At 37.5% G+C, this 25,080-nt stretch overlaps 1 protein-coding gene across 10 annotated transcripts in view; it reads left to right on the top strand.

The window, feature by feature from the left end:
- Nucleotides 1-25,080, top strand: part of FAM13A (family with sequence similarity 13 member A) — a 362,150-nt gene that overhangs the window by 2,788 nt on the left and 334,282 nt on the right. For 9 of the 10 annotated variants that reach the window (XM_059375935.1, XM_059375924.1, XM_059375895.1 and 6 more), the window contains exon 1: nucleotides 24,620-24,843. The exons of the other annotated variant lie outside the window; for it this stretch is intronic. In XM_059375935.1, coding sequence (XP_059231918.1) covers nucleotides 24,739-24,843 — 105 coding nt within the window. In that variant the 5' untranslated portion in view covers nucleotides 24,620-24,738. Of the gene's footprint in view, nucleotides 1-24,619; nucleotides 24,844-25,080 lie in introns of those variants that run through there. 10 annotated transcript variants of the gene reach the window in all.

The following is a 25,080-nucleotide window of genomic DNA, read 5'->3' as shown; positions in this document are numbered from 1 at the left end:
TGAGATAATATCAATGCAAATACATTTTGTGGCCTCATTTTCAGTAGTATGCTTTATGCTTGATAGTGTTACAATAGTAATAGTGTTATAATCTCTAGGTGGAGTAAATTGTGACTTTTAAAGGAACTTCTTTCTTTTTGGGTTTCATTTACTTTATCAGTGACCCTCATTTATTTGGAGATTTTTGTATAAGTAACTCAAATTAGCTACTCTAATTAAAGCTTAAGATAAGGGCATGATACTGTTATATCAGCATTAAACCGATTTAATATCAAGTAGTATTTCTCTCAATAATTGAAAACTACTGTCAATTGAAATAATTTCACAAAAACCATATACTATTCACCTACTTTAAGGGACATTCAATTTTCAGGGGAATTTCTAAAATATAATTTATTTTTCTTTTGGAGAGTGTGTGTGCACAAGCAGGCATGTGGGTGTGTGGGGGGCAAACAGGATGTAGAACTAAAATGAAAACTTGTTCTTTGAAGTCTCTTTTAGCTGTAAAATTATTTTACCTTGTATTATAGACAAAAGTTTGAGGTATTCATTTTTAATATAAAAATTCCTTTTATATGGCTAAAAGTAGAAATACTCTTCCACTTGAAAATTTCTGGAACCAAGTGAAAGATCAGATTACTCACTGGAAAATCCTTTATCTTTTTTTAAGAAGTTGTTAACATGATATTGAAAGATAGTGATTTTTTTTCATAGTCTTGAGTCCTTTCGATGCCCACTAGGAGGCTTTTAAACTTCATTTTGTTTTCTAGGTTTCCTTGTTGGCTGACCATAGGTTGTCAGTTCACTGGCAGCATAGGCAGAGATAAGAGGATGAGTTCCTAGGAAGATAGAAAATTTTAATACAGTCCAAAAAAAAAAAAATTGCTGGTGGAAATGTTTAAGGAAAAGTTATACTTGCTTTCTGAAAAACTTGTGGACATATATCGAGGAAACTGGTGATCTGCTAAGTGATGGTGGCAATGTGGGTTGGAAATTGAGTGAAGTTTGTGTACCCACTCTACCTTTCGAAACCTGCCTGGTTTCCAGCTGTTCTCTAAATGAGCCCTCAGTCCCTTTAGATTGGTCAGATCCATTTTATTGAAAGCCGCTGCACACCACCAGACCACACATGCTCCCTGTCCTCAGCTTCGGGCTTTGACTCTGCTTGCTGTTGTTCTACAAGCCTACAACATCCTCTCCTTGCTCTGTTAATCTGTACATCCTTATGTTCTAGTTTGTCTAGAAACCTTTCCTCAGGGTGCCTGGGTGACTGTCAGTTGAGCATCTGCCTTGGGCTCAGGTTGTGATCCCAGGGTCCTGGGATCAAGCCCCGCATGGAGCCCGCATGAGGTTTCTGGCTTGGCGGGGAGTCTGCTTCTTGCCCTCCCTCCGCACCCTCCACCTCGTGGTGCTCCACGAGCACCACTCATGCTGCTCTCTGTCTCTCTCAAATAAATAAATAAATCTTCAAAAAAATTTTTAAAAAAGCAAAAACAAAAACCCTGCTTCTCCCCGAGGTTACTTCTCAGACCTGATGGGTCAGAATCACCTGGGGTCCAAAATGTAGCTTCTGGGGCTCACTCCAAGGATGGAGCCCAGGAATTTTTGATTTTCAGCAAGCATCCCAAGTGATTCTAACATACTAAAGTTTGAACACCTTGCATACTGACAACCATTTTGAATATAGGTTCTTCCCTCTAATAATATATTCTTTTAGAAGGGAGTTTTTCTTCTACCCTCCACTTTTTTTCTTCTGTAAACCATCTTTGAAGGAAAATAAATACAGAAAAGCAAAAAGGAAAACAAGCATACCAGCATTCAGAGATAATAACTCTAAACATTTTGGGGTGTAGCCGTTGTCTTTCTTATATCAATGTAATTATCTCATATATAGTGTGTGTGTATACATTTTTTAATGAGAACAGTAAGTCCTAATATACATAAAAGTTTATATGTACTCTTAATAGCGTATTATATTTTATTATTGCTTCTCATCAGCCAAATATTACCAGGAATACACCTGTTGCCAAAACTGGGCTTACTGCCGCAGCAAGGGAGACCCAGCCTTACTTTGGAAAACCATGGAGCTTGTTACAGGATTTGGGTAAGGTGATTTTAGGGAGGCTTTCAGGAAGTAAGGAATCTCTTCTGGATTGGGAGCTCTCAGAAGGCAGGAGCAATTTGACTCTTGAGTATCTTAATTTTTATTCCAGAATCTAGAGGGCGAGGCTAGAGTGTCATTGTAGTCAGTCATGGTAGTCAGTCCTGCAAGCTAGGACGGGGGGATGTTTGGTCATTTTTGTGGTTGCACTGCAGTTCCCACTCCCTTCTTACATTTCTATTCAAACGGAATTGTGCAGTGATCTTGTTTTTTGTCTTATTTTACCGCAGTCATAGAGAGTCCTCCTCTAATGTCTATGAAGCTGTTTAGGCTCCTCAGGGTAACATGATGCCTAACTTCTTCCAAGCTTTCAGCAAATCCTCAAAGGATCTAGGGTCCAAAAAGCTTAAATGATAATCATTGGTAGATAAACTTATTCAGCTTTGAGACTATCCCTTATTTAGTTATGTAGATAATATCACAATGCAATTCTTAGATTCTCTTACGGTTGAAGATGACCACTATTAATACCTGGCTTCCATGCTTCTAGTTTAAAAAGGCCCCATGATAATGCTTCTGAAACAGCTTCAATCAATTTTCAAAGTTTTCATCACCCAAAAATAAATCCCATACCGTTAGCAATCACTTCCCATCCCTCTCGCCCCCAACCCTCTCTCCTGCTCCTCAGCCTTTGGCAGCCACTTGTCTCTGTGGATTTGCCTGTTGTAGACATTTCATATAAATAAAATCATATAATATGTGTACTTTGTGGCTGGCTTCTTTCATTTAACATAAAGTTTGCAAGGTTCATTTTCTAGGATGAATCAGTATGTCATTGTATGTATGTTATCAGTACATCATTTTTTTAATTGCTGAATAATCCATTATATAGACATATGAAATTTTATTAATCCATTCATCAGTTGTTGGACATTTAAGTTTCCATTGTTAGATGCTTATGAATAACATTGGTATCAACATCTATGTGCAAGCTTTTGTACATACGGACATTTGGGTGCTCGCTTCGGCAGCACATATACTAAAATTGGAACCATACGGACATTTGGATATATGTTTTCATTTCTCTTAGATATATAACAGATTAGGATTGCTGGGTCATATATTTAAACTTTTTTAAAAGGATTTTTAAAAATTACTTATTTGAGAGAGAGGGAGAGCTTGAGCATAGGGGGGAAGAAACAGGCTCCTCTCTGAGCAGGGAGCCCAACATGGAACTCGATCCCAGGACCCTGGGATCATGACCTGAGCTGAAGGCAAATGCTTATCTGACCAAGCTACCCAGGTGCTCCTATGTTTAAACTTTTGAGGAGCTATTTCTAAAGCAGGTGACATCTTTACAGTGTATGGGTACCCTGTCTTAGTTCATTCATACTGCTAGAACAAACTACCACAGACTGGGTAGCTTATCAACTACAGAAATTTATTTCTCACAGTTTTGGAGGCTGGGAAGTCCAAGGTTAAGGTGCCAGCGGATTCAGTGTGATGGCCAGTTAGGACTCCCTGGATCAGAAATGGTTCCTTCTTTCTGCGTCTTTCCACATGGGGGGAAGGGTAAGGGATCTCTGGGTTTCTTTTTTTTAAAGATTTTATTTATTTTTTTAACAGACAGCGATCACAAGTAGGCAGAGAGGCAGGCAGAGAGAGAGGAGGAAGCAGGCTCCCTGCTGAGCAGAAAGCCCAATGCAGGGCTCTATCCCAGGACCCTGGGATCATGACCTGAGTCAAAGGCAGAGGCTTTAACCCACTGAGCCACCCAGGCGCCCCTGGGTTTCTTTTATAAGCACACTAATTCCATTCACAAGGGTCCCATTCTCATGATTCCACCTCCAAATGCCATCACACTGAGCATCAGGATTTCCACATATGAATTTTGGAGGGACATAAACATTTAGACTGTAGCAGTCTTCAATTTCTCCACATCCTCACCAACACTTGTTATTATCTTTTTGATTTATCATCATCCTAGTGTGTGTGAAGTGGTATGGCATTGTGGTTTTGATTTGCATTTCTCTGATGACTGACTCAAGAGTCACTTTGTGCTTATTTGTTATTTATGGTTCTTTTTAAAAAGATTTTATTTATTTATTTGACAGATAGAAATCACAAGTAGGCAAAGAGGCAGGCAGAGAGAGAAGAAGGGAAGCAAGCTCCCTGCTGAGCAGAGAGCCCGATGCGGGGCTCGATCCCAGGACCCTGGGATCATGACCTGAGCCGAAGGCAGAGGCTTTAACCCACTGAGCCACCCAGGCGCCCCTAATATTTATGTTTTTATGTATTTTTTATATTTATGTATTTTTGGGGGGGAGAAATGTTGATCCAGTTCCTTAGCTCAATTTTTATCTTGATTATAATAGAGTTACAATTTTGAGTGCTGAATAATCCAATTTACTCTTCCTCCACTGGCTTTCTTAGATGAGAGACATAATAAACTTCTGAGGAGTATCTTGTGTTTTTAGCCCAACTGATCTTGAAAATACTGTTTGGCCATAGGAGACTCTTAATCTCACAGAACAAACTGACGGTTGCTGGGGGGAGGGGAGTAGGGAGAGAGTGGTTGGGTTATGGACAATGGGGAAGGTATGTGTAAACCTGGAGATTCACAGACCTGCACCCCTGGGGCTAATAATCCATTGTATGTTAATTTAAAAAATTTAAAAAATTTAAAAAAAGAAAATACTCTTTGGAAGATACTGTCCTTTTACTTAAGGATTCATATGATAAATTCCGAGTATTTTTAACGTCAGGAAAAAAAAAATGTGACTTCCAGATGAACTAGCTTTTTCTGACTTAAGAACTCAATATGTCCATTTTAGCACTGACTTGCACAAATCTGTCAGCTTAAGAATGTGCTTTAATTGCCATAGGTAATTCATTTTGATTTCCTAGTGCTTGTCGTTTTCTTATTACTGACTGTATTTTAAAATTTTTAATGTTTTAATGGTAACTCTCTTTTTATATTACAGTTATCTCAATCATTGTTTTGGAAGCATGTAAACAATAAAATGAAGAGACCAGATAGGCAATACTTAGTGATAAGCTGTGATAAATAAGTGATAAAATAAAAGTTTATCTTAGTGATAAACTTTTTGGGTTCCAGAAACAGTCTGGTTCGTACTCCTGCCACCTATCAGCAATGGAATCTCCTATTGGTTTTATAAAACCTTTCACATTTGGAAAATGGGAGTAAAAATCATACTGATTGTGGTTTTGTTAATAAGGATGAACTGAAATAATGTGTTTAAATCACTTTGCAGAGTACCTAACACTCTGCACTAAGCACTAATACTAGCTTTAATTTTATTATTTCCTGCATCTTTTAATTAGAAGGAAATACCTATCATCTCTTAAACTAAGAAAGGAGGCTTTGAAAGGAGCTATAGCTAGCTAAGAGACAACTGTGGTGGGAAAGGCCAGATTAATTCATACACATATAATGATACTGTAGAGCATTTATGAGGGTGGATTATATATCTATGGTTGTACTTATTTTTTTTAATTAACTATGGTGTACTTACTAAGGGATTCACAAAACTACCTCAGGGTTCTTATTTCTTTAACCCAAAACAGATGCACATTTTCGGTCTTTGCTTTAATCCTAAATCACAGCATATTACAAATATTGTGGTTTGGGCAGATTTTTAGAGTTAATAATTTGAATATATATGTATACACACATAAATACACCTATATATCCATACCCACCAACACCCACATATACATACTTTCCCCCCAGCTCTTCTCTCTCTAAACTTAACTTGTAGTGTTCACAAATTTCTGTTTTTCCCTCTCCCTTATGTTCTTTTCCTTTGGGGATGTAATAGTGGAACTACCTAACAATTTGGAAAGTCCCCTATCAACATGTACCGAAATTGATGTACAATTACGTGATTGCTTGTTGAGAAGAAACTTATGGGATTATTAAGCCATCATTTTGAAGCTGACTGGAATTTTAAAATTTCTCACTTCAATGGGCAGTTTGTTTCCAGTACTGTTAAAAAGAAACAGGCTGATTTATTTAACAAAGATCTCTGTTAACACAATACAGGAGTTAATTTTGCACTGAACTTTTTGTTCCTAAGTTGTTGGTTTTCTTTTTTTAAACAATGGGTGATTTTAGCTTGTCATTGCTACAGTCACAGAAGAGAAAGGTTTTAGGTGAGTTTTTAAACATTTATTTGAGTATAGTTGACATACAATTTTACATTAGTTCCAGATGCACAGCATAGTGATTCAGCCTCTCTGTATGTTATGTGCACTGCAAGGGTAACTGCCATCTGTCACCACACAATGATATTATAATACTGTTGATGGTGTTCCTGTGGTGGGCCTTTCATTCCAGTGACTTAATCATTCCATCTTAAGCCTGTATCTCCCACTTCCCTTCATCCATTTTGCCCATTCCTCTGCCCCCCTTCCATCTGGCAATCATCAGTTCTCTGTAATATAGATCTGATTCTGTTTTTTTGTTTATTCATTTGATTCATTTAAGACATTCCACACATGAATTAAATCATTAGGGCATTTATCTAGGTCTGACTTATTTCATTTAGCATAATACCCTTTAGGTCCATCCTTGTTATTACATATGGCAAGATCTCATCCTTTTTTATGGCTGCATAATACTCCTGTGTGCGTGTATGTATATGGGGGGTGTGTGTGTGTATCATCTAGGTTTATCAGGGATATTGGTCTGTTGTGTGTGTGTGTGTGTGTGTGTAGTATTTTTGACTGATTTTGGTATTATCAGGGTATTGCTGATTTTGTACAATGTATTTGGTAGCTTTCCCTGTTCTTCTGCTTTTTCATTATATGCTCTAGCTCCGTCCATATTGTTGCAAATGGCAAGATTTCATTCTTTTTATGGCTGAAAAATATTTTTATATATATAGTATATATATACACTATATATTGTATATAATATCTATATTGTGTGTGTGTGTATATATATATATACACACACACTACATTTTTTCTTTATCCATCTATTGATGGACACTTGAGATGCTTCCAGCTATTGTAAATAATGCTGCAGTAAACATAGGGATGCATATATGCCTTCGAATTACTGTTTTTGTATTCTTTTGGTAAATACCCAGTAGTATGATTACTGGATCATAGGGTAGTTCTATTTTTAATTTTTTTAGGACCTTCTGTGTTGTTTTCCACAATGTCTACACCAATTTGGATTCACATTAGCAGTGCACTCAGGGCTCCTTTGTCTCCAAATCCTCATCAGTACTTGCTGTTTCCTGTGTTTTTTATTTTAACTATTCTGACATGTGTGAGCTGATATCACATTGTGGTTTTGATTTGCATTTCCCAGATTAGTGATGTTGCACATATTTTCATGTGTCTGTTGACCATCTATATATCTTTGCAGAAGTGTCTATTCATGTCTTCTGCCCATTTTTTCATTGGATTATTTAGGGGTTTTGTGTGTTGAGTAGTATACATTCTTTATATATTTTGGATATTAACCCTTTATTGGATATGTCATTCGCAAATATCTTCTATTCAGTAGGTTTTCAGAATTGTTGGTTGTTTCATTTGTTGTGCAGAAGCTTTTTATTTTGATACAGTCCCAATAGTTTATTTTTGTTTTTGTTTTCCTTGCCTCAGGAGACATATCTAGAAAAATGTTGCTACAGCTGACATCAGAGAAATTGCTGCTTGTACCCTTCTCTAGGATTTTTATGGTTTCAGGACTCATGTTTAGGTCCTCAACTCATTTTGAATTTATTTTTCTGTATGGTGTAAGAAAGTGGCCCATTTCTTTCTTTTGCATATAGCTGTCCAGTTTTCCCAATACTGTTTGTTGGTGAGACTGTCTTTTCCCCATTGTATATTCTGGCCTTCTTTGTTGAATATTAATTGGCCATATTATTGTGGATTTATTTCTGGGATTTCTGTTCTCTTCCATTGATCTGTGTGTCAGTTTTCATGTCAATACCATACTGTTTTGATTACTACAGCTTTGTAATAGGACTTGAAGTTTGGATTATGATTCCTCCAGGATTTTTTTTGTTTGTTTTTTTGGTTTTTTTGTGTGTTTTTTGTTGTTGTTGTTCTTTCTTTTCTTCTTTGTTTTTGAAATTGCTTTGGCTATTTGGAGTCTTTTGGTGTCATACAACTTTTAGGATTGTTCTAGGTCTGTGAAAAACACTGTTGGTATTTTGATAGGCACTGCATTAAATCTGTAATTGCTTTGGGTATTATAGACATTTTAACAATATTCCAACCCATGAGCATGGAACATCTTTCCATTTCTTTTCATTGTCTTGAATTTTATTTTTTAATCAGTGTTTTATAGTTTTCAGAGCACAGGCCTTTCATCTCTTTGGTTAAGTTTATTCCTAAATATTTTATTCTTTTTTGGTGCAGTTGTAAATGGGATTGTTTTCTTAATTTCACTTTCTGTTTCTTCACTAGTAGTGTATGGCATTGCAACAGATTTCTGTACCTTGACTTTTGTATCCTGCAACTTCACTGAATTTATGTATCAACTGTAACAGTTTTTTTTGCTGGAGTCTTTGGAGATAGGCATTTCTGTGTATAATATCATGTAATCTGCAAATAGTAAAAGTTTTACTTCTTTTCATCTTCAATTTGAATGCCATTTATTTTTTGTTGTTGTTGTCTGATTGGTCCAGGTAGGACTTCCAATACAATGTTGAATAAAAGTAGAAAAGCTTTCAGGTATTCCCCATTGAGTAAGATGTTAGCTGTGGGTTTATCATGTAAGGTCTTTATTATGTTGATGTATGTTCCCTTTAAACATACTTTGCTGCGAGTTTTTAACCATGATTCAATGTTGTACTTTGTCAGATGTCTTTCTGCATCTATTGAAACAATCTTACAGTTTTTATCCTTTCTCTTGTGGTTGTGATGTATCATGTTGATTGATTTGTGAATGCTGAACCACTCTTGCATCCTAGGAATACATCACACTTGATCATGTTGAATTTTTTTTTTTTTTTTTTTTGTATTGCTGGATTCAGTTTGCTAATATTTTGTGGAGGATTTTTGCCTCTGTGTTCTTCAGATTGGCTTGTATTTCTTTTTTGTGGTGTCTTCACCAGGTTTTGGTATTAGGATAACATTGGCCTCATACAATAAATTTGGAAATTTTCCTTCCTCTTCCATTTTGTGAAATAGTATGAGAAGAATAGGTATCAACTCTTCTTTAAATGTTTCATAGAATTTGTCTATGAAGCCATGTGGTCCTAGGCTTTTGTTTGTTGGGAGCTTGATTACTGATTCAGTTTCTTTACTAATAATCAGGTGAAATTTTTATTTCTTCCTGCTTCTGTTTTGGTAGGCTGTATGTTTCTAGAAATTGATCTGTTTTTTCTAGGTTGTCCAATTTGTTGGTATATAAATTTTCATGATATTCTCTAAAAATTGTTTGTATTTCTATGGTGCCCATTTTTGTGTGGGTTTTTTTTAAGATTTTATTTATTTATTTGACATAGAGAGATCACAGGTAGGCAGGGGGGTGGGGAAGCAGGCTCCCCACTGAGCAGAGAGCCTGATGTGGCCTTGATCCCAGGACCCTGAGGTCATGACCTGAGCTGAAGGCAGAGGCTTAACCCACTGAGCCACACAGGTGCCCCTGGTGCCCGTTTTTATTTCTCCTCTTTCAATTGTAATTATGTGAGTCCTCTCTCTATCTATCCATCTCTGTCCCTCTCTATCTTTCTCTCTCTCTCTGGATGGGTGTGGTTAAAGTTTTATCAATTTTGTTGATCTTTTCAAAGAACCAGCTCTCTGTTTCATTGGTCTGTTCTATTGGTTTTGGGGTTTTTTTGGTTTGTTTGTTTGTTTTAGTTTCTCTGTCATTTATTTCTGCCCTAATCTTTATTATTCCTTCCCTCTGCACGGGTTTTTTTTTTGGGGGGGGGGGGTTGTTTGTTGTTCTTTTTCTAGCTCCTTTAGGTGAAAGGTTAGGTTTGAGATTTTCCTTGCTTGTTGAGATAGGCCTGTATTGCTATAAACTCATAGGACAGTTTTGCTGCAAACCCCAAATTTTAAATTGTTTAAAATTTGTTGAGACTTGTTTTATGGCCCAATATGTGATCTATTCTGGAGAATATGTGCACTTGAAAAGAATGTGTATTCTAGTGTTTTAGGGTGGAATATTCCTAATGTATCATCGAATGTGTAATTCAAAGATGTTGTTTCCTTGTTGATTTTCTGTTTAGATGATCTGTCCATGTATGTTAAAGTCCCCTACTATTGTGTTACTAACAGATAGTTCCTTTATGTTTTTATTAACTACTTTATATACTTGAGTGCTCTCTTGTTGGGTGCATAAGTATTTATAATTGTTATCTTCTTATTGGATTGTCTCCTTTATGCATATGTAGTGTCATTCTTTGTCTCTTGGACAGTCTTTGTTTTAAAGTCTGTTTTGTCTGATATAAGTATTGTTATCCTGGCTTTCTTTTGTCATCCATTTGCATGATAAATATTTCTCCATCCCCTCACTTTGAATCTACAGGTGTCATTAGATTTGAAATGAATCTCTTGTAGGCAGCATATAGATGGATCTTGCTTTTTAAAAAAATTTTTTAAATTTTTTATTTTTTTTTAAAGATTTTATTTATTTATTTGACAGGCAGAGAGGCAGGCACAGAGAGGGGGAAGCAGGCTCCATGCTGAGCAGAGAGCCCGATGCGGGGCTTAATCCCAGGACCCTAAGATCATGACCTGAGCTGAAGGGAGAGGTTTAACCCACTGAGCCACCCAGGCGCCCCTGGATCTTGCTTTTTTATCCATTCCATCACCCTGTGTCTTTGATTGAACATTTTATCCACTTTCATTCAAGGAAATTATTGTTACTTGTTTTGTGGTTTTTTTCGTTTTTCTCTGATCTTTTCTTCACTTACTCTTTGATAGTTCATTGACTTTCATTGGTGATATACTTGATTCCTTTCTCTTTATTTTTTGCATATCTATTACTGGTTTTTGACTTGTTACAATTAGGTTTGTGTTTAACATCTTCTGCATATAATAGTGTATATTGAGTTAATTTTGAGCCTATTCTTTACTCCTTTCCACCCCACATTTTAGGTACCTGGTGTAATATTTTACACCCATTTATTTTGTGAGTCCTTTGATTTTTATAGATATATTTATTTTTACTGCTTTTGTGTTTCCCACTTCTCATACTCATGGTCTTTCCACTCAGAGTCCTCCTTTTGTAGAGGGCTGATTTAGTGGTCATGACCTCCTTTAGATTTCATTTGTCTGAGAAGCTCTTTTTCTTTCCTTTTGTTCTTAATATTAGCATTGCTAGGTAGATTATTCTTGGCTGCACATTTTTCTCTTTTGGCACTTTGACTATATCATGCTTCTCTCTTCTGGCTTGCAAAGTTTCTGCTGAACATCTTCTGATCGCCTTATAGGGGTTTCCTTGTATGGAATTACCTTATTTTTTCTTGCTACTTTTAAAATTATCTTTTTATCACTACTGTTTGCCATTTTAATTACTATGTGTCTTGGTGTGGACCTCCTGGGGTTGATTTTGTTAGGGACTGTTTGTGCATCCTGGATCTGGAAATCTGTTTCCTTCCCCAAATTAGGAAAGTTTTCAGCTATTATTTCTCCCAATTTTCTGACCCTTTCCCTCTCTTATTCTTCTAGGATCCCTATAATGTGAATGTCATCATACTTGATGGAATCACTGAGTTCCCTAAGTCTGTTCTCATTTTGCATAACTTTTTTTTCCTCTCACCTGCTCAGTTTGTTTACATTTCATTACTGTCCTCTAGGTTACTGATTCATTCTTTTGCTTCTTGTAGCCTGCTACTTATTTCATCTTTTGTATTTTTAATTTCATTTATTGTATTCTTCACCTGTGACTGGTTCTTTTGGTATCTCTTTGTTAAGGGTCTCACTAATGTCCTCCACTCTTTTCTCAAGTATAGTGAGTATCTTTATGATCATTACTTTAAATTCTCTGACGTATTAGTTATCTCCATTTCACTTAGGTCTCTTTCTGTGATTTTGTCCTGGTCTTTCATTTGAGACATATTCCTCTGTCTCCTCATTTTGTCTAGCTCGGTTTCTGTGTGTTAGGAATGTCAATTATGCTTCCTGCTTTTGAAAGTAATGGCTTAATGAAGAAGAGGCCCTATAGTGTCGTGCAGTGCAGAGTTCCCTGCTACCCAGAACCTGTCATTTCAGGGAGTGTCTCCTGTGTGTGTGTTGCATGTGCCCTGCACTCTTCTGCAGAGTCTCTTTTTTGCCTCTTGTGACAGTGTTTGGTTCCTGGCCCCAGTGCATGGTTTTTAAAATGTGTGTGTCAGTCTGCTTGTAAAATGACACTGGCTGCCACCAGCTCCAGGGCTGGGTGTGGGGTGGAGGGGCAGGTGCAGTTTTAGCACGGTGTGCAGTGGGGTTCTGCAGGGTCTGTTGCCATACCACTATCACCTGGACCAACACTTCATAAAGCATGCTCATCAGGAGACATGGTATTGGCAAAGTTTGATCTGGTCTTCTGGGTTGTGGGGACCCATGGCAATAGGACTGAGGCAAGTGTGACTGGAAATGGCTGATCTACTGAAGTGTGAGGGAGCAGGGCTGATGTAAGCAAGGTAAGTAGTGAATGTCAACACTGTGTGTTTATGCTGAGGGGCAGAAGAGGGAATTGGTACCTGCCAACATCTTTGTTCTTGGTGGAGTCTTGCCCCTTTAGAACATGCTCTGAAATGAGTAAAGAGCTCTTTCTCCCATATGCCCCAGGCATTTTTCAAACTGCTGCTTCTATGCTGTATCATCAGAGGGCTCTTTGTGGTGCTGTCTCTTTAAGGGCAGGGACTTGGCTTCCTTTTGCCATCCCAGCTTTCCCAGAACCAAGCTGCTGATTTTTTTTAAATTCCAGGAATTAAGTCCTGCTGGTTGGAAGAACTCACAAAATTGGGTCCCCCTGGCTTTCGGAGCCAAAAGTCATGGGGATTCATTTTCCCTGTGCAGCCTCCTCGATTTGATAGCATGTTTCTTGCCCTTCTCCATGCCTCTGTACCCCTTCACCTCCCAGCCCCCAACAGCCCTGATCTATTTCACTTCCTACTGTGTCTTCACTCTCCCAACACTCTTTGATGTGGCCTCTTCTCTGCTTTTAGCTGTGGAGTTTGTTCTGCCAGTCTTCAGGTCATTTTCTAGGTTATTTATACTGATGTAAGTGTTATCTTTTTGTATCTATAAGATGAGATCAGCTTGGGGTTCTCTCATTCTGCCATCTTTTCAGCCTCCCTAGTTTGAGGCTTTTTGATGTCAATGATTAGGAAATTGATTTATCTCCGGTTGCAGTAGTTAAGTGTTTGATCAGTAGGAGTTTTGCTATAGTTCAATGAAGAAGGACATTTTTATATATAAAATAGAGATATAACACCAATTTTTGTCTATAAATAATAAACTATTACAGCTATAGTCATGTGAGATATTATTAAACAGTTGACTGCCACATGAATGCACAGCAGTCCTATAGCAGCAACCCTCCATCTTTCCTAAAAGTTCATGACCCATGACAGCCTAGCATATTATAACTCATATGAGTTTAAGGGCTTCCAGGAATTGAAGTTATATCCATTAAAAATAATCCACTGGAGAGAAACATAGTCTGCAATAGTAATTGGCACATGGTATTGTCTTAGTAAATATTTGATTGTTAAGTGAGTAAATAAGTGAAGGCTTGAGTTTCTATTCTGTATGTACATTTTATCAGCTGTGTGATTGAGCAAGTAGTTTGGTTTCTGAGTTTCCATTGTTTTTTTGTTGTTGTTGTAAAATGGGAATGTCAGCCTTTATCTCCTAGCTTTTTTTCATGTCGATTAAATGAGATAATATAAATACATGTGTTTAATAGTATTTTTTTAAAAACTCTAAAGGCACCTCTTTTTGTTCTAATATTTTTCTCAGTTGGAATATTGGTTTGCTATTTATACCTTGTAATTGGCAGTGATGTTCATGTCATTGCCCTTAGCCTATTCACAATTGGAAACCAGGTGCATTCCAAACAGGGATTTACCTTTCTTAACTTAATGCATTTGTGAAAACCTAAGTCTCAGCATAGGTTTGAAACCTAGCTTTGCCCATTATTGGCTTTGTAAGTCTGAACCTCCCTTGAGCCTCAGTCTCATTTGACAAACATAAATAATAGGTTGCTGTGGAATTGTCATAACTAAATGAGAACATATGTGAAAGCTTTTGGCAATAAACAGTTATTAGTAAATTCTTCCTACACTCCCTTCATGAGGTTAAACATCTTTTAATTCTAATTCTGGGAATAGTTATTCAGTTAATAGGAATATTTTCTTATTTTTTCCATACATATATGAATTATAATAATGTTTTATATATAACAAAAGGGTTTTTTTTTAATTTCTGGATTTTAAAAAATATAAACTATATTATTTATTAGTCTTGTAGTGGGTCAGGGCTATGCCAGCCATAAGTTATACATGATTATTTTAAGAGTGGAATTTTATTTTAAAAAGTCAAAAGTCAAAAGTAATTTCCTCAAGAATTTCAACTTAATCTTTATTCTGAGGAAGGATTTGAAAAAATTTAGTGGAATCTTTTTGGTAAAAAAAATGTTGAAAATGAACTCAAATATTAAGGGCTACAAACCTATCTTTCCATGAGTACTATACTCCAGCTTATTCCTTCTTACACATTTTTATATTAATGTAATTATAGGTTGTAATTCAATTTTCTTATAGGATTAAAAATATTTATATCATTTTTCTTCCATTTTATTAAGATAAAATGGACATATAACTATAAATTTGAGATGTACAACATTTGGTAATAAATATATTGCTAAAGGACCACCACAGTAAGTTTAGTTAACATCCATCATCTCACATCCCTGTACATACAGATTTTTCTTTCTTGTGATGATAACTTTTGGGATCTACTCAGTAGCTTTCAAATATAAGGACAGCATTAACTATAGTCACTATGCTGAACACTACATATGCAAGACTTAGTCATCTTAGAAATGCAGGTTTGTACCTTTTGACTACTTTCATCTGTTTTTTCACACTATTATTTTTCATTCTTTTTCAGATCTCTGGATTTTTTTTTCTTCTAAAATCCCTTACAGGGGCGCCTGGGTGGCTCAGTGGGTTGGGCTGCTGCCTTCTGCTCAGGTCATGATCTCAGAGTCCTGGGGTCGAGTCCCACAAATGGCTATCTGCTCAGCAGGGAGTCTGCTTCCCTTCCTCTCTCTCTGCCTGCCTCTTGCCTGCTTGTGATCTCTCTCTGTCAAATAAATAAATAAAATCTTAAAAAAAAAAATTTCAAATCCCTTACAAATCATGTTTATGCTCACACATTTTCAATTTTTTTTCTGATGATACTCATGGGATCCCTATTTCTTATCCTGACTTGGAAGTGAGTCCTAAAGTGCTTCCAGTGACAACCAAAGATTTATCACCACACATTTTAATGCATTAGTTGTACAAATATTTGTTGTGGGGCTTGGGAGGAAATACCATAAGATATTACTCTGTCCTCAAAAGATTTCAATCAAGAAAGGTAGATTTGCAAACTATAACAATCCCATGTGTAAATATTTTACTAGTGGTTTAAACCAGCCATATGTCCGTACAGAGAAGCAGTGATAGTCAGGAATGCTAGTGGCATTGGTGTTGGGCATTGAAAAAGAAAAAATTGCAAAGAAATTTCTGGCAAATACAAGATCATAAACAATAGTTCTGAAGTGAGACAGTGTTCACCTTAATTTAAAGAACAACAATGTATTTGTTTCCTATTGGTGCTATAACAAATTACCAGAAACTTAGTGGCTTCCAGCAGCACAACATTATTTTCTTACTGTTCTAGAGATCAGAAATCTGAAATCAGGAACCCATATGATTAGATTGAGCCCAGAGAATCCAGGATAATCTTCCCATCTCAAGATCTGTAATTTAGGGGCGCCTGGGTGGCTCAGTGGGTTAAAAACCTCTGCCTTCGGCTCAGGTCTCTGCTCAGTGGGGAGCCTGCTTTCTCCTCTTTCTCTGCCTTCCTCTCTGCCTACTTGTGATCTCTGTCTGTCAAATAAATAAATAAAATCCTAAAAAAAAAAAAAAATCTGTAACTTAAATATACCTGCAAGATCTCATTTGTCATGCAAAGTGATGTATTTACAAGTTTTGGGAACTGGGAAGTGGACATCTTTTGCGGGGGGTAGGGGGTATTATCCAGCCCACCACAACAGAAAGGCTAGAATTTAAGGTATGTAATGGGGATAAAAATGGTATGGAATTTGATTTTGAAACACTCTGAAAGCCATGCTAAGGAGTTTGGAACTTAATCTATAAGCCAGCAGCGTTTATTCTTTAAAAAAAGTTTAAAAATATGAAAATAGATGCTCAATTCCATGTGTATACACTCAAAATTCAGATATAATTACTTGGATCATCACAGATCCCTTGAAGGTAATATAAGGAGCCTTTAGACCTAAAGAGAAAGAAATGAGCAGGAAAGTAACATAATCAAATCTGCTTCATAAGTGTAGTTAGTAGTGTAGTTGAACCAAAGGAATGCTGATGAGGCACAACATTTAAAAATTCTTTAATTAAAAAAAATGGCTGGAAGAATTGAGAGGAAATTGGCTTGAAAATTTTTTCGGAGATAGAATAAATAGGCTATGATGATTAAAGAAGCCAAGGAAGGCTGAAGCAGCCTTTGAGATATTTATGAAAAGGCTCTTAATGTATACTTGCTACTGAAATTTCCTCCCACTGTGTGACTGATTTCTGGAGTCCTCCTGAAATCAAATGCAACTTCCTATTCAAACATGTTCTGTTGTCCGGCTAATCAGTTCCTTCTGTTAGTAGGGTAACTATATAATAAATATTCTAAACTGAGACAGTGATTCTTTTAAACCATTTTTTAAGATCTTCAAATAAAACTTATAAAACTTACTTATAAAACCGAAAATGGATATTTCTGTAAAGCTTCCTTTATAGGATGTGGTGGCCCAGAATATCTCCTGGTGGAATATTTTGAGATGGTCAGCGTAAGCCTTCTCTGGTCCTCATCTCATAAACTGGCCCATAGGACCTTGTGTTGGAGTTAGAGGTAGAGGAATGAAGCCTTGTTGTCAAGGTGAAAACGCACAGGGCCAGCAGTGAAAAGATCTTTGCAATGAAGAGAGAGACTTTTTAGTGAAGGATCATATCGAAATGCCATCTGTTGGGAGTGATATTTAGAAAAGTCCCTAGGGATGTCATGGACTTTGGTTAGTGTTCTCGTGGCATTGTCCTTTTTGTAAAGTTGAAGTTCAATTCATCTCGGTCTGAATATTTAGATTTTTTTGTTCTGCTAGCTCTTTTTCTCTAAAATGTATTTCACCCTCAAGTACAGAATTGGATCCATTTAGCTTTTTACCCATTGCCTCCCTTCTTGCCACTCTTGATCACTCCTCATGAAGACTGTTACCTCTTAAGGATGGTTCTAGGATATCTATCCTACTTTCTCCAAGGTAGTTAAATTTTAAGAATTTTACATTTCAGACAGCTTGGTAAATTGTACACGTGGCCTTTTCTTCTTTATAGGGTTGATATGAATGAGTGAAAACTTAAACCTCAGATGAGAGAACAATACAAAATCCAAGGATCACTGACCATGCCTTCATCCCCCAAGGAAATCTGAAGTGATGAGGACTGGAAGTTCGTTTCATCTCCCACAGTCTCATATAGCTTCTTTAGGAGATGCTTAAGCTTGAAGACGAGGCTGCCCAGCATCTCTTCACGGCACCCAAGAGCCATCTTTGAGCTGTCCCTGGTTGCCAGTGACAGCAAATCACAGCAAATCATATAAGACACCCACAGCATCTGCTCAAAATCAAACCTGCCTCCACATATTTACCACTTACAGCATTTCTGATTCCTCTTAGTAGATCCAGCTTTTCCATCTGGTATCCCTTCCCTTCACCCAAAAATGCCTTTTAGCATTTCTCACAGTGTGAATTGACTGATGACAAATTCACTCAGCTTTCATCTATCTCAAAATGTTTTTATTTCACCTTCATTTTTTTTGAAGAATATTTTCTCTGGGGATATGTCATTTTAGTTTTGTAAGAGTTTCTTTGCCTTCTCCCACCCCCTTCAAAAATAATTCATATATATCAGTCCATTATTTTCTGGTCTCCAGTATTTCCTATGAGAACCAAGTTGTCATTCCTCTTGTTCCATCAAAGGCAAAATATCTTTCTCTGATTTACTTTTAAGGTTTTTTTCCTTTAACTCTCATGGTTAGCACTGTCAAAAATATGTGTGGTTTTCTTTATCCTTCTAAATGTTGTAGAGCTGAGGGTTAGTGTTTATTATCAATTGAAAATTTTCAGCTTAGTTTCAAAAACATTTTTTTTTAGTCCATTCTCACTCTAATCTCCTTCTAGGACTCTAATTAGACTCTAGGATATTATTCTCTACATGACTGACATTCTTTTCTTCTTTCTGTATTTTAAGATTCCACATATAAAAATGGAAGTCTTGATTACTATCTTCTTAGGATGCTGGCAGGATGCCCTGGTCTCGCCCTTTGCTGTTACCTCCCTTAGCCTCAGCTTTTCCAGAAACACTGAAAGGGGATGCTACTCATAATTGCAACTGAATCAGCAACCATAAATTGGAACTTTGCCAGGCAGACTAGAGTTTAAGATACCCTATGTATTAGGCAGTATTTCATTGTCTTGGAAATCAAACATTAGAATCCTCCTTCGTGCTTTTCTTGACTACATGACACCTCTTTTGCCTCTTATATAAAGTCAATTCTCAGTCTTACAAGTTCTTTCTACAAAGTTTGTGATTTATCTTTCAGTGTTTAAATTCAAGATATTTCCCTCTCAGCTGGGCATTTGTTAACAGGGTCCATTTATTTACATGAAGTTTCCTTTTTATTCTAGTATATTTTAGTCAGACCTCTGATTAACCTGGCACTACTTTTGTCAAGCTATTTTCTACTTAAGAACCCACGGAGGTTCTTACTATTTGGGATTCTGCTGAGATTTCTTATTCTTCTGTTTAAAGTCCCTTACTTTTCATGCTGATATCTTTTTGTGCACCACATAGACCCACATTAGAATGCCCTCTCCTTCCCCTGCCGTCCTCATCAATGACCTGTAGAAGTCACCTCAACACCTAGTGCCTGAAGCTCCAGTTCCAGTCTCTTCCTTCCATCACATTTTTTCCTGTCATCAAATCCATTTCAAATTTGATTATACAGTTTTGTGTATTGTATTTACTAATTGAAGGATTAAGATTCAAGTGCCTTCGGGGGCCATGAGGTAATCATAAACTGTGGAACAGGCAGAGTAAAGAACAATGGGTATTAAAGTGTTTGTGTTGATTTTTATTCCTAGTAATGGTAATTCCCACCTAGGTACATGGTATTTCAGATCATTAAGCAGGGAGATAAAATGGCCAAACAGAATACCTTCTCAAGATTTGCAAATTGTGTCCTAAAATTTTTTCTCCATATACTTTGTAGCTCAAGTAATACACCATTCTTTATATCTTGTCTTAGCCATAATTAGTAGAATGGTAATAGATGCACATTGTACATTAAGTGCTTTTGAAGTTTAGAAGTAAAAATATGGTTTTAGGAAATGTAATGGAAAAATAAATTGTTTTCAAAAGAAAACAGTGCTCTTGTCTTGTCTCCCAGGCCTGAGGAATGGACCATCCCATTCCCATTAGCACTCTTGCTCACTTCTCACAGCCCAGGGTCTGAATCTCTCCTTCCGTGGACACTGGCAAAGTGGACTTGCTTTGGCTTCCAAAGAAGGTTAGGGAATGGTATCCAGCAGTCTAACCTTAGCCAAGAGACATGCCAAGAGTTAAGGTTGGGCCATAAGTAGGGCTGGATAAAGGGACATTAAGCAAGTTAGTGAGGTAGTAATAGATGCAGGTCAAACAGTGGGGCTTAAATAATGACCCCTGGAATTGGGATGTCTAAGCTAGAGGCATGTCAAAGAATGAGGAGACCAGCATTGTGTACCTGACAAAAAGACAAAGGTAAATTTATTGACTATCATAGTGGGGGAAAGCTCTGCTGGTCTTTTTGAGCAGAGCAGACTGATGATAACTACATAGGGTTTTTGAAAAGTGGGGAGTTAGGACGGGTGGGTTTTCAGGAGTGTGACATCATTGGAAGAAGAGTGGTTACTCGATGTGACGATTTCTGATTGGTTGACATTTGAAGTCCTGCTTACTAGAGTGAGCCATTTCTTGATTGGGTTGTTACTGGTCAGTTGGCTTGCAAAACCACTTGGTTTACTGAGGCAAGTTGCTGATTGATTGAACAGGTTAAAAATAAATTATGTTGGCTATTTGTTACCATGGCTGCCAAACAATCAATCTTTTCCTGGGAGGATGGTAATTTTTTTCCCTTAAATGGGATGAGAATACATCTAGATTTCAGAAAAGAAATATGAGCATCAGATTATGAATTGGACCTCTTTTTGGAAAATCCTTCAGAAAATAATTAGAAGGTAAAAATAGCCCCAAGGTCAGGTAACGGAGCAGTCATAACAAAGTAGACTAATAAACCCAAGAAAGACCTACTTCCTGTTGTTTTTCAAGGAACCAAAGCCCATAGGATATTCTTTCTATGGCTCCATGAGGATTCTCATGCCCAGTAATGTTACAGAATACCCCAGAGCAAGGGTCAGCAAACTTTTTCTGTAAGTAGTCAGATGGTAAATGTTTTAGGCCTTGAGGGCCATCATTTCAGTCTCTGTTCCATTTCCTAACCTTGGCTACTATAGTACCAAAGCAGCCATCCATATGTAAACAGATGGGTGCCACTAGAGATGGTCTGGAGTAGCTGGATTGGACCTGTGGTGGCCACATGAGGCTTGTAGATTATAGTTTGCTGACTCCTGACCTAGAACAAGTATTCTTGTTTTATATTGCTAAGGAATCAAAACCAAAATATCTGAACTTCTCTGTCAAGAGAGAGTACATCAATAATAAATAGTTAACTAAGTGACTTCTGATTTCCTATGTGGTTGGATGACATTGATTACGGTCCGGGTAGGATACTACTGGAGATATAGCTGAGATAGAAGTAAAGCTGGAGTATAGACAGAGTTCAGGGTGAAAAGCCTCCAATGTCCCATTTCCAGTGGGCATCAGGTGGGGATGCTGTCAATGCCACAAGCACCACACCCCATGATACTTGCTAGTCTCTTGCTTAATGGCCTGCAGTACTATATCTGCTGACTACTGCTGTTCTTCTGACAACTGTTAGTGCTACTTCAGCTGAAGAGATCCTGTCTTTTGAAAACTGATACCTCTGCCAGTTAACATCAGAGAGCTTGACTTTGAAGTATTTTCAGATTTTTGGAGGCTACAGGATAACCTGGCCTTTTTTAGCTTCCTTTATCACCCTTTCCCAGGTTAGAGGATCATTTGAATGACAGTGTTCTGTGGGCTTGACCGTCAGTTGTGAAGTCCCCTTGACTTCTTCCTCCAGGGAGCCCACGATCTTGAAAATAGGACATCCTTTGTCCTGACCTGGTATTCTGCATTTCTGGGAGTAGTCATGGAACTAGCCCTCCAGAGCGAACTGTTCTGAAAAGTACTTTCTACAATTCCTTTATTCGTTCTTGGGGGGTGGGGAAACACAGTTCATATTTTAGATCAGCAAATCTTTTGTTTGTGGCTTATGTATCTTAAGACTCTTGTAAATGAATACTTAGGAATATATATATTTGCCTGCTCAGAGAACTTTTTGGAATTGGACTCTACTATCACTTGCATCTCAAATATTTGAGATTCTATTTTCAGATACATTTCATGGAGAAACATTGTTTGATGTGAAGAATGTCTTTTAGTGCCTTTTGTTAAATGGCCTATTTAGGTTTTTTTTTTTTTCTGCAGTGAAATGTAGTCATTACCAAGAATAAGGATAAAATCTTGTCATGGTACTAATTTTACCTTATAATAGTACGTTAGAATTCATGAAAATTAGGATTAGATTTTTTGTCATCATTGTGTAGTATTATCTAAAACAGAAATAAGATGTTTAAATGTGTTAGAAATAATAATAATATGAATATAATATTTTGATACTCTAACATGATCTAACATTACTGAATGGTTTTGAAATCCATCATGAAAGATTGGAAAGGAGCAATAAAATTTTGAAAAAGATGAGAGAGGGCTGTCTTTATCAGCTATTTAAGTAAATTATAAAGATATAGTTATTCAAATATTATGGAAATGGAATAAAACTAGACAGACTGTGAAAGAAAGAAAAAAACTCGATTTCTACTTGCCTACTTGTGATCTCTGTCAAATAAAAAAAAACAACAAAAAAAGCTTTATTTACTTGTTTTCATTCCTCCCTTCTCCCATTGGATGATCCATGAGAGAAGGTCCTAGGTCTTTTTTTATCATTGTATTTTCTATAGCAGAGTGCCTGACCCAGCATAGGTAATAAATGTTGATTGGGTAATGTTGGGTGATGAGCCTCTAGGTGACCTAACCTTCAGGCTTTTATTTTTATTTTTCACTTGATAATACTTATATAAACATAAAAAGGAGACACATTTTTAATGTATTAGAAAAAGTTTTATAATTTTCTTTAGCAGTTAGACTAGTTTTCTAGTGAGTACATAGAAATGATAAAATCTAGATTAGGTGGTATAGAAAAAAAAGTTTTATTTTTCAGTGGAGAAGTCCATTCCCCTACTCCCATTCCATTGTATGGGATTGTGTTGTTCTGCCTTTGCGGAGGTAATGTTTACAGTGTTCTATATGCATGCATAGAAGTAAAATGTACTTTGTCATGTCCTATAGCTTGCTTATCACAATTTTCTTTCTTTTTCTTTTTTTTTTTTTTAAGATTTTTATTTATTTATTTGACAGACAGATCACAAGTAGGCAGAGAGAGGAGGAAACAGGCTCCCCACTGAGCAGAGAGCCCGATGCAGGGGTTGATCCCAGGACCCTGGGATCATGACCTGAGCCGAAGGCAGTGACTTTAACCCACTGAGCCACCCAGGTGTCCCGCTTATCACAATTTTCTATCTTGGCTTTGCTCTGGGTGGTACTCTTGGTTGACTAGACATATACAAAGTATACTAGATTTGAAGGGAAATATTAAATGGAGAACTGATTTCAGGCTTCCTTTGTCTTCCCACCCCATCCCCTTAAGATATGACTTTATTATGTTTTATTTTTGGAGGCAATTTAAGTCTTTTAGAATTGGGAAAAGTGAAACTCCTCATGTAGTGTTAGCCAACATTCTCTCAAATGTGCCACTAAAAAAGATTTGATTAAAAAAGTGGTGATTAAAAAAAATAGTTTTCTTCTGACTTACATAAAAATGATATTTTAGCTATCAGTTCAGATATTTGGAAATTGTGAAGTCTGTTCCATTTTTTAATGACACAGCATAGGAAGTAGGACATTATTGAAAGGTCAACTAGAGGCTTATTTTTCAGACTATAAATCACACAGGTTGAATTGTGGAAGTCTAGAAACGTGTTGTTTTATGTTCATCACCATTCTATGTTAATAAGATAATTAAAAAGTAATTAGAAGTGGTAGCAGCTACATGAAATGATTATCTTCATTTAGAACAATTCTGATAGAATAAAAGCAGAGGGAAGAAAATTTTGATAGAATTTCACTGGTTTCTAAGGGGCACTGGGAAGTGAAAAGTGCCTCAGAAAAGTGAGGAATGTGCCTGCAGATTGCAACCTGAGTGTGACTATGTGAGGTTTTCTTAGGAGTAGCCAGGAGGAAGCAAGTTTGCATTTTCACGTTTTGCACCAAATCCTGTTAAAGAATGCCAGCAGGTGATTGGCGTTTTTCTGAACAGAGAAAGCCTGTGTGTGGTATCTGGCAAGTCAGGTTTAAGAAAAAGATGTCAGCAACTTAAGGCCCATGTCACATGACATCCTGGGCTTGCCAATACTAGACGCTCTGGATCAGGTTTCAACTCCAGGCTGTCCTGCCAGCCATGTGGGTTCAGCCGAATGAGAAGCAAAACCTCACTTCCGAAAATGTTAGGAGCTGCCCTTCGCTTGCCGTGAGGCCTCCGGATCCGGAGCTTGTTTTCAAATGAGAGCCTCTCTACTGAATGGAATTTTCATATTCCGCTGTCATTTTGATGCTCTCTTCTGGGCTTCATCACTTCTACCAGGCACTTCCTGCGAGAATGGGGGCAGGCGCTCTCGCCATCTGTGTAAGTACAGCCTGCCCCTGTCTTCTGTGGACCCCACGGGGCTGAGGAGAGGCCTGCTGCCCTCCTGCTTCTGAGGAGATGTTTACGTGATTCTGTCTTTACTTTCTGGGAGGTGGGGGAAGGTTCCTTACTTTATGTCCGTTTGAATAGATAGGAATTTAACAGCGTTTTGGGCAGCTTTCAGCATTTTTTGTCTACTTGCCTTTCCAAAAAAGATGAAGGGAGATGCCTGCCTCTAGACGCTCTGGATCAGGTTTCAACTCCAGGCTGTCCTGCCAGCCATGTGGGTTCAGCCGAATGAGAAGCAAAACCTCACTTCCGAAAATGTTAGGAGCTGCCCTTCGCTTGCCGTGAGGCCTCCGGATCCGGAGCTTGTTTTCAAATGAGAGCCTCTCTACTGAATGGAATTTTCATATTCCGCTGTCATTTTGATGCTCTCTTCTGGGCTTCATCACTTCTACCAGGCACTTCCTGCGAGAATGGGGGCAGGCGCTCTCGCCATCTGTGTAAGTACAGCCTGCCCCTGTCTTCTGTGGACCCCACGGGGCTGAGGAGAGGCCTGCTGCCCTCCTGCTTCTGAGGAGATGTTTACGTGATTCTGTCTTTACTTTCTGGGAGGTGGGGGAAGGTTCCTTACTTTATGTCCGTTTGAATAGATAGGAATTTAACAGCGTTTTGGGCAGCTTTCAGCATTTTTTGTCTACTTGCCTTTCCAAAAAAGATGAAGGGAGATGCCTGCCTCT

This window comes from Mustela nigripes, chromosome 1 (assembly GCF_022355385.1).
Source record: "Mustela nigripes isolate SB6536 chromosome 1, MUSNIG.SB6536, whole genome shotgun sequence".
NCBI lineage: Eukaryota > Metazoa > Chordata > Mammalia > Carnivora > Mustelidae > Mustela > Mustela nigripes.
This window is presented reverse-complemented; position numbering and strand designations above follow the sequence as displayed.